Source organism: Aotus nancymaae, unplaced genomic scaffold (assembly GCF_030222135.1).
Source record: "Aotus nancymaae isolate 86718 unplaced genomic scaffold, 86718_ANA_hifiasm-v0.15.2.pri h1tg000017l, whole genome shotgun sequence".
NCBI classification, from domain to species: Eukaryota; Metazoa; Chordata; class Mammalia; order Primates; family Aotidae; genus Aotus; species Aotus nancymaae.
The window spans coordinates 25,840-35,207 of record NW_026988429.1 but is presented as its reverse complement, the minus strand read 5'-3'; the positions used below and the strand labels follow the sequence as shown (position 1 = coordinate 35,207).

General features: G+C 43.0%; 1 protein-coding gene and 1 long non-coding RNA gene across 5 annotated transcripts in view; one reads left to right on the top strand and one right to left on the bottom strand.

Annotated features, from left to right (window-relative positions):
* Positions 1–1,536: 1,536 nt before the first annotated feature.
* LOC135275607 (EKC/KEOPS complex subunit TPRKB-like) lies at positions 1,537–8,134 on the bottom strand. The gene is made up of 5 exons (XM_064377813.1): positions 7,977–8,134; positions 6,044–6,206; positions 4,358–4,480; positions 2,439–2,615; positions 1,537–1,888 (listed from the first exon to the last, which is right to left on the bottom strand). The coding sequence occupies exons 1-5, from the start codon at positions 8,003–8,005 to the stop codon at positions 1,802–1,804; spliced, it is 579 nt and encodes a 192-aa protein (XP_064233883.1). The 5' UTR covers positions 8,006–8,134; the 3' UTR covers positions 1,537–1,801.
* LOC110568305 (uncharacterized) overlaps positions 3,922–9,368 on the top strand; it is a 30,523-nt gene continuing 25,076 nt past the window's right edge. The window contains exons 1-2 of one of the 4 annotated variants that reach the window (XR_010343215.1): positions 3,922–4,553; positions 5,736–8,533. This is a non-coding gene — a long non-coding RNA (uncharacterized LOC110568305). Of the gene's footprint in view, positions 8,534–9,368 lie in introns of all 4 variants that reach the window. The other 3 variants (XR_010343216.1, XR_010343213.1, XR_010343214.1) reach the window with 3 other exon arrangements.

The window sequence follows — 9,368 nt, the reverse complement described above, 5'->3', positions numbered from 1 at the left end:
CCCCTCTGAGTGGTAAATCTACCTCCTGACATAAAGATAAGAGTTTATTTTCCTCTGTAACAAGGTAATTAGCAAACGCAGGTGGTCAGGTAAATTGAGGTTGAATCTCCAATGAAATGGGTGTGACCAAAGGTGCTGTGCAGTCCCCTGACTAAGCATGGCTTTTCTTGAGAACGTGTGCAGTGTGCAATGGGTTGGACCCACTGGCTAATTTAGCGATGAGATTTCTGTCTTTGCAGCGCCTTAGCGGATCATTGCCTGTGATGTGCATCTCACTCTGGGTTAATGCCTCTTCGGCGATGAAAGTGTTTTCTTCCTCTTCTACCTCTGCAGAGGCTTGCTGGGATAGATTGATTGTAATTCTATTTCTGCACCGCTAGAGGACAGACTTTGGGGTTAGGCAGCTGGGGAGGAGTTTAGAGCCTATGCCTAGGCCTTCCACACTCCTCAGGCACCCAGTTCATCAGTAGCAGAACTTAAACCCAGGACTTCCTGGACTCCATACTGCCTGGAAAAAGGAATTCATTCTCTTTCATTGCTGACACTCCTGGGTGAGTGCGTGTAGCAGTTACACTTTCCCCATCCCACCTTGTACCTCCTTCCACTGCAGGGGACCCCAAGAGGCCTGACCCTGCTTGCCCAGTGCACCCCTGAAAAATGGAGACTGGAAGATGAGGATCCTGCCAGGGGCCAGGTGTTGGTCAAGGTGAATATGAACATGGAGGAAGAAGATAGAGTCCTCCCCTGACGGGGTCAAGGATGTAGTGGCAATGCTCGGGAAGCCATGGCTCCCGGCTGGGGCCATGGACCTAGCTCAGCAGCTGGAGTCTGACCTCTTGGGGTTGCATTCTGACTCCCCCTCCCATACACAGGCTCTTTCCTTCTAGAGGCCAAGGGGCAATGGCAGTAAGGGTAAGGTTGGTGGGGGTTCCTAGGAAGCAGGGGCACCGGTCCTGCTGTGGCCCTGGCTGCCCCCTTGCCCAGGCTCCACCTGCACCCTGAGTCCCCCTGGCAAGACCTTTCTTCTTTCCATGAGGAACACCCTCACTTCCGCTGGGGCCTCTGCCAGGAAGAAGGGTGGGAGCTCTGCTGAGGTGTCCCTGTGAGTGACCATCACAGCAGGAGGCATCTGCCAGGCCTCTCTGTACAGGAGCTGCCCCTGGGCCTTGTGTGTAAAATGGGGGTAATAACAGTATCATCTATCTCATAAGGTTGCTGTGAGAATTAAATGGGTTCCTACAAGTGAAAAACACTTAGAACCAGGATCCAGGGGCTTGTAAGGGGTGAGCTGGAGTAGCCATGGTAAGTAAGGAGAGGGAGGTGAACTGATGGGTATAAAATCACCAAGGCAAAAATTTATTTAAAAACAATAACAATAAGCAGCTGGGTGGCTCATGCCTGTAATCCCAGCACTTTGGGAGGTGCAGCAGAAGCATCACTGGAGTCCAGGAGTTTGAGACCAGTCTGGGCAACATAGTGAGACGTCATCTCTACAAAGGAAAATCACTAAGGCAAGAACCTAGTACACTGTAGGCATTCCGTAAGTGTACAATCTTTATTCCAATTATATAAAATTATAAAATACATTTGAACAGAAACAGAACTGTAGAAGATAATAACAAATAATAGTAACTGGTTATCTTTTAAAATAATATAAGGTAGCACTAGAAGTATTTTTCTTTTTTATACCATTCTGTGATTTAAACTTTTCTATAATGAACATATATTAGTTTTTATAATCAGGAAAGGAATATCAGTGTTTTCTTTAATGCTGAGAATTTCTGTTAATATTTTTGACATTTCACAAAACATCTTTTGTTGACATTCTACAAATGATACCATCCAATAATGTCCCAATATTTTCTTCTTGTGAAGACAGTTTATATATCTGTAAAAATGAAAGACAAATTATGACTTGCTGATAGTCATTCACTAATAATTGCCATTATATAAACATGTGTAAGTGAAATCATTCCTCATTCAATCATTGGGTTCATGTTATGTATAACAATGAATGTGATTAAAATATTTAAAATCAATGGCAATTTATTACTTGTATTCCCTTTAAATTGCTGCTATGGAGGCAACTCTCAAGAATATAAAAACCAAATTTCTATCCATTGTAAAAGCACATATCTAGATATTAACTTCATACTAAATTTATTTTACATTTTAAATATACTACATAAGTTTGATATTTAAAGATATTCACTTTCTTAATGTGGAGAATGCTTATGTCAGCTGAGTTTGTAATTATATTTTACATAAGCCTGTACCACCCAGTTCTCTGTATCTATAATTATTTTTTAAGTAATTTAAAAAATTAACTTTCTCAAAAGTTAAAATAAAAAAAAAGGAGCCCTGGTGATCAGTAGGCAAACAGCGTCAGCATTACTGCTCCTCTATCACACTCCTTATAAAAACATGGACTGGCAAACCTTTTTGACTTCTGTAATATTTGTTATTTCAGGAAGATTTTCCAGAGAAACCTGATGACCTTCTACCTGAGATATAAGGTATTCTTGATTTATTTGTTTTTCTTCCTCTTCAATGTAAACAATTAGAATTGAAGTGTCATTTGCTGAGATACCAAATTTTTTCAAAGCCTCTGAAATCTAAGAGAAGAAAATGAAAAAACAAAAAACAAAGCAATTAACCATTGTTTCCTATGTCTGAAACATTTCCCCATCTGCCTTCTTCCTTGGTCAGGCTCTTACTTTTCATGTCCTAACAGTTCTCACTGCCTAGGTTTTCACTTGCAATGATTCCTTTCCAACATCCATTGGTACTTCCTTGAAAGCACTCCCTACTTAAAGGTACACCTTGTTCCTATGGAATCAAGCCCAGCCTTCTTGGCACTGCATGAAACCACCACTTCCCTCTGGCACCCAGTGGCCCTCCAGCCTTCTGCCTTCTGGCCAGTCTGGCCTTCCTGGGGGTCCAGTCACATTTCATGCCTTTCTGCCTGTGGCCAAGCTTTGTCCTCTGCTTGCATGTCCCTTCTCCCCATGGCTTCGCTGCTGAACACGTGCCTCAAGCTCCACAGTTCTGATGCCACTCCCCACCACACCCTCCTCCCTCTGAAATGAATGGCTTCATTGCTGTACCCCTAGATTTGAATTCATTTCCCATTATATCATTTATCTTAGGGCATTTTAACTTCTGTCTTGTTTATCTGCCTCTCCTCAGGAACAAATTTGTTTCTTCTGCCCCTAGAACTGTAATGGAACAGGGAAAGGTTCAACAGATGTTTACTGAATTCAAGAGTTTCCTGAATTATATCCAGTGATCTCAAGGAAACAGTAATTAGTAAATCTTATTCCAGGTACTGAGCAACTCTATTACCACACTGAGATAACTGCATTTTATCAACTTTTCAATCATCTGTATTTTAACCTATGCCACAGGTTTCCTAACTTTTCTCTAGATGACATTAGTACCTGGCTCTTATTAATAGCCGCAGTAATACTCAAACCTCATCAGCAAAATTTCAGTCATTTTTTTCATGTGCTACATGCGGGATGTCTTTAGCTCTATAACTTGCATTGAAAAAGCATGATTACAAGTATTTCAAACCACAGACTCTTCCTATGTACTGGGTGTGGGAGTGAGGATGTGTTAAGGACAGCTGTAGGTACCAGCCAGTTCCAGGTATATGAAAAGGACGTGGATCCCACACTCAAGTTTATGGGAAGAGGGAAAGATATACGTGCCAGCACACAAAATATCCATGCCTAATGTTTTATCATTTAGATTTCTGTCAGCTTCTTTTTTTTTTTTTTTTTTTTGAGATGGAGTTTCGCTCTTGTTACCCAGGCTGGAGTGCAATGGCGTGATCTCGGCTCACCGCAACCTCCGCCTCCTGGGTTCAGGCAATTCTCCTGCCTCAGCCTCCTGAGTAGCTGGGATTACAGGCATGCGCCACCATGCCCAGCTAATTTTTTTTATATTAGTAGAGATGGGGTTTCACCGTGTTGACCAGGATGGTCTCGATCTCTTGACCTCGTGATCCACCCGCCTCAGCCTCCCAAAGTGCTGGGATTACAGGCTTGAGCCACCGCGCCCGGCTCTGTCAGCTTCTTAAGCAAAAATACTTGAGGGGTCTTCCTGACCCTATATAGTAAGAACAACAGATAAAATTAACCTCACTTAATTTAACTAAACTTTTGTTTACTCATATGTAAACTGTCTTAGTAAGAGGCAGGGTTAAACCTCAACTCTTTGTCCAGAGCTGTCTTCACTATTATTCTGGTTTATTACTAACCACTGGCTTGCAGGAATTTAGCCTCCAACCCAACACTGGGGAACACGTATGTTATTATGACAAGGTCAACAGAAATAGGAAAGTCCACATTACATTGTCATTTGGGGAAAGGTTGTAAATAATTTCAGTAGATAGAGTTCTTGTCTTCATTTTTCCCAGTTTGTAGAGGTGAACTGCTTTGTTTGCTGCCACAAGTATCTGAAATGGATCGACAATCTACCAAACAGAGCAAAAAGAATGAATTACACATGGAGAATCTGCAGTGTGTGAAAACACTTGGCAATTCACGGTAACTCCAGTGTCAAGCTGTTTTACTTCATCACAATTCTCATGGTCTATATTTTCAAAACTATTATCCCAAGGGCCTGGGTAGTCAGAATTTTAAAGCTGCAAGAAACTTATGCAAATAGTAAAAATTTTTAAATAACATTAATTGAGGGCTAATATTATGGCCAAGATCATATTCCAAACATTTTACTCGTATTATTTTCTTTAATCCTCAAAACTACCCTATGAAATTGATATCAGTAGTAATAGTAATAGTAGTAGTAGTAGTAGTAGTAATATGTAATTGATGAGTAAATTGAGGCAAAGAATGTCTGGGTTTGAATACCATCTCTGTCACCAATCACCTAGGGAATTTAGGCAAGTTCCTTAGCATTTTTATTTGTTAGAGACAGATGAAACAGTTCACTCCATAAGGCTGTTGTGAAGATTAAGCGAGTTAGTATATGTAAAGCACTTGGAACAATGCTAGGAATGCAATGCACAGTATATAAAGGTTGGCTATGTCTTGTTCAAAGTCCTAAGTAGTAGGTCTGGGATTAAGTCCTGGTAACATGATCTCACTTTGTGTGTGTGTGTGTGTGTGTGTGTGTGTGTGTGTGTGTGTGTGTGGTTTTTTTTTTTTTTTTGAGACAGAGTCTTGCTCCGTCACCCAGGCTGGAGTGCAGTAGCTCAATCTCAGCTCACTGCAACCTCCATCTCCCAGGTTCAAGCGATTCTTGTGCCTCAGCCTCCGGAGTAGCTGGTATTACCAGCACATACCACCATGCCCACCTAATTTTTGTATATTTAGGAGAGACAGGGTTTCACTATGTTGGCCAGGCTAGTCTCAAACTCCTGGCCTCAAGCAATCCGCCCACCTTGGCCTCTGTGTGTGCTTTTAACCGCTACACTATGCCTCCTCTGCAGACTCTTGTGAAGAATCCCCATTTTACCAATGAGAAGCTGGAGATCTAGGCACTTCCCATGTTAGAGCCAGACCACAACCTTTCCTATTTTCTAGGGCAGGACCTGGCACTTCTGCCTCAATTCACTGTTACAGTCAAGGTTGGCTGCATCTGACTTAGACAAGAATTTTTTCCCTAAAGGTGACAGAATTTTAGGCTACACTATAAAATCATAAAAATTAATGTATACTTAAATGCTCTGTATAGCTCATTCATTCTTTTTTTTTTCTTTGAGACAGAGTTTTGCTCTTGTTGCCCAGGCTGGAGTGCAATGGCGTGATCTCAACTCACTGGAACCTCCACCCCCTGGGTTCAAGCAATTTTCCTGCCTCAGACTCCCAAAGTAGCTGAGATTACAGGCAACCACCACCACACCCAGCTAATTTTTTTGTATTTTTAGTGGAGACAGGGTTTACCATGTTGGCCAGGCTGGTCTTGAACTCCTGACCTCAGAAGATCCACCCGCCTCAGCCTCCCAAAGTGCTGGGATTACAGGTGAGATCCACCATACCTAGCCAGCTCATTCATTCTTAAAATTTATATTTACCACTGTAGGATTTATCAGTGATCCATTGATGGTCCCTTCCATGGCTTTTCTTCTCAAGTCTCCTGCATTTTTGACATCTTTAAATAACAGAAGGGTCACCCTGAATTCAGGAAATAGGTCCAGCTGATGTGTTAACTGCATTTCACAGATAAGCAGGATTCTACTGCACACAAAATGAAAAGACCAAGAGATTTCTTTTGTTTAAAAGTTAACATTAGAACTCATTTCTTAACAAATATTCAATAATTTTGACAGGAACATGATTAAGTGTTAAACTAGAAAAGTCCATTGCCGAAGCCCATTTGGCATCCTCATGAGATGTTGTATTCCTAACCCTGCTGAGCTGTTTCTAGTTCCACTGCCATTCCTGGGGAAAAGCCAAGGGGCCCAGCTGGTTGCTGTTTATTCAGATAAGGCAGGCTCAGATGCATGCTTGAAGAGCTGTTTCTCCAGCAGACAAGTAGGAGCAGAATGTTAGGAATTTTTTTTCTCTTTTTTTTTTTTTAATTGTACTTTAGGTTCTGGGGTACATGTGTAGATCATGCAGAATTGTTGCATAGGTACATACATGGCAAGGTGGTTTGCTGCCTTCATCTCCCCATCACCTATATCTGGTATTTCTCCGCTTGTTATCCCTCCCCACCCTCCCCACCCCCTGCTGTCCCTCCCCTAGCCCCCACAAACTGACTGCAGTGTGTCATGCTTTAACAACCATTAAAACATGTGGTCTTGATGGTGTGTAAAAATGACAATAAATAACATTAAGTAAAAACATCTGAATGAAAAACAACACAAACTGTGGCCAAATCGTGGGCTTTTTAGAAAGATTTTAAACAAATATTAAAAAGAAAACACACCCAAAAGTTAATGTTATCTCTCACTTAGAATTACATTTGACTTTTTTTGTTTCAAACAGGAAAAAAAAAATTTGTGAACAATATCCCGGCACACAGTTGAATCATTAGTCATGCTAAGGGGAAAAAACTGGATACAGAAAGATATAATTAGTAGCATCCCATTTATATAAAAATATGCACATTTCTTAAAAACTCTAAAATATGACCATCTTGGGTAGTGAGATTCCGAGGTGATTTTTATTGTCCTTTATACAAAAGAAAGTATTTTGTTATGCATATTCTGAATTTTCTACAGTGAGCACACAAAACATGAGAACACATAATCAGAAAGGGAAAAAAATGTGGTTTTAACACTGAGGGGGGAAGAACCCTTAGAAAATCTCAAAATAGTTTGTTCTTCTTTACTGTAATTGACTCACTCAGGCCAGAAACTTGGAATCATCGTTGGGTACCCAACCTGTCACTCAAATCCTATAAATTGATAAATTTATAGGATTTATCAAATCCATAAAGTCCTGAATTTTCACCTCCTGAATATACTTTTGATTCGTCCACTTCTCTCCCATATGTAGGCTAGGTCACCACCGCTCATCTACAGCGGTAGCCTCCTAAGTGGTTTCTCACAATTCCTGCCCTCTCATAATCCAGTCTTCCCCCGAAGTTATAGTGATCCTTTCAAAATGTACATCAGATCTAGTCGTTGTGCTGCTCTTATGACAAAGCGCCTACTTTGTGTCACGGTGATCCATACCGTAATATCTGGTCCCTGTCTCCCTCTTCTGCTACCGCCGCAATGGCCTTCTCTAAGCTCAAGTCACAAAGCTTTCTCCCCGATTCTGCCCTATCGGACAGGTAGTTCCCTCTCTCCTTTCAGCTCCGCGTGACGCACTCCTCCCTCCCTTCAACTCCATTTGGAGTCCATTTACTGCAGCGCCCAGAACCCCGGGACTAGGGCTCTTTTTAGTCTGAGGACTAGCTCCCTTTTGGTCTCAATCACAACGTTAAAGAATCGTGCGCCTATCCACTGTCTGTCTCCTCACTGAACGATATTTCTTGAGGGGACAGACTGACTCTACCATTCTCGTGCTCCATTCCCGTGCTCCATTCCCGGAGGCTGGCCTCGTTGGCGCTTGATAAACACCGGCTGAAGAAACCGCAATCATTGTCCCAAGGACACTATTAAAGCTGCCGGGACCCTCCCCCTCCCGAGCCGGCCCGTTAGAGCACCAGGAAAACTCACCATCCGGTCCCCAGTGCGTCTCGGAAGATCTCCCGCTCTGAAACAAAACTCACAACTTCCGGAAGCGACAGCTAATCCCCGTCTCCCCGTCTTCTTCGAGCCGGTTTCCGGATAGGCCGGCTCGGGGTTGCCATGTTTTTCCGGGTCCAGGTAGGAGGGGTGCTTCCGCCCCTCGTCCCGCCCATTCTTCCGCCTGTCCAGCCTGGGTCCCCTCTTCGGACACGAAGGAGAACAGGAGCTGTATGTCGCTTCTGACGAAGGAAATTGAAAACTCTATGTGCTGGGACCGGAAACTGAGGTCAGGTTTCGAGTCTCCGCTCTGTCTTAACCTGTGTTGGGCGATGCACCGGGCGTCCTCCGTTTCTTCCTGTACAAGGAAAAGTACTGCCCGAGGTGAGTTCTCCATGCATTTTGCTCCTCCAGATTTCTTAGTTGTTTTTCAGGGCCTTGTCTCCTATGACACTTTGGATTTTTGAGTTTAATGCTGGAACCAGCTAAAACTTTGGGAAATGATTGGGAAGACATGATTATGTTTTGCAGTGTGAGAAGGACATGAGATTTGGGGGTGCAGGAGTGGATTGATAGAATTTGAATATATGTCCCTGCCAAATTTCCTGTTGAATTGTGGTCCCCATTGTTGGAGGTGGGACCTGCTGGGAGGTATTTGAGTCATGTAGGTGTATTTCTCATCGCTTGGTGTCCTTGTATAGTGAGTGAGTTCTAGGGCGATTTGGTTCTTTAGAAATGTGTGGCACCCCCCAACACACACTGTCTCCTGCTTCAGTTCTCACCATATGATGTGCCTGCTCTCCCTTCTCCTTCTGCCAAAAGAAAAAGCTCCCTGAGGCCTCCCCAGAAGCCAAACAGATGCTGATACTATGTTTCCAGTACAGCCTGCAGAACCATGAGCCAATTTAACCTCTTTTCTATATAAATTACCCAGTCTCAGGTATTTCTTAATAGCAATGCAAGGACAGCCTAATTAGGGGAGTGAGAGAGGAGATGGGGAGACATGACACACTGAGCTAAAACATGAAGGACATTCAGCCAGGCGCAGTGGCTCTCGCCTGAATCCCAGCACTTTGGGAGGCCAAGGTGGTCAGCTCACCTGATGTCAGGAGTTCAAGACCAGCCTGACCAACATAAAGAAACCGCCCCTGCCCCACTCCGTCTCTACTAAAAATACAGAATTAGCCGGGCGTGATGGCACCTGTCTGTAATCCCAGTT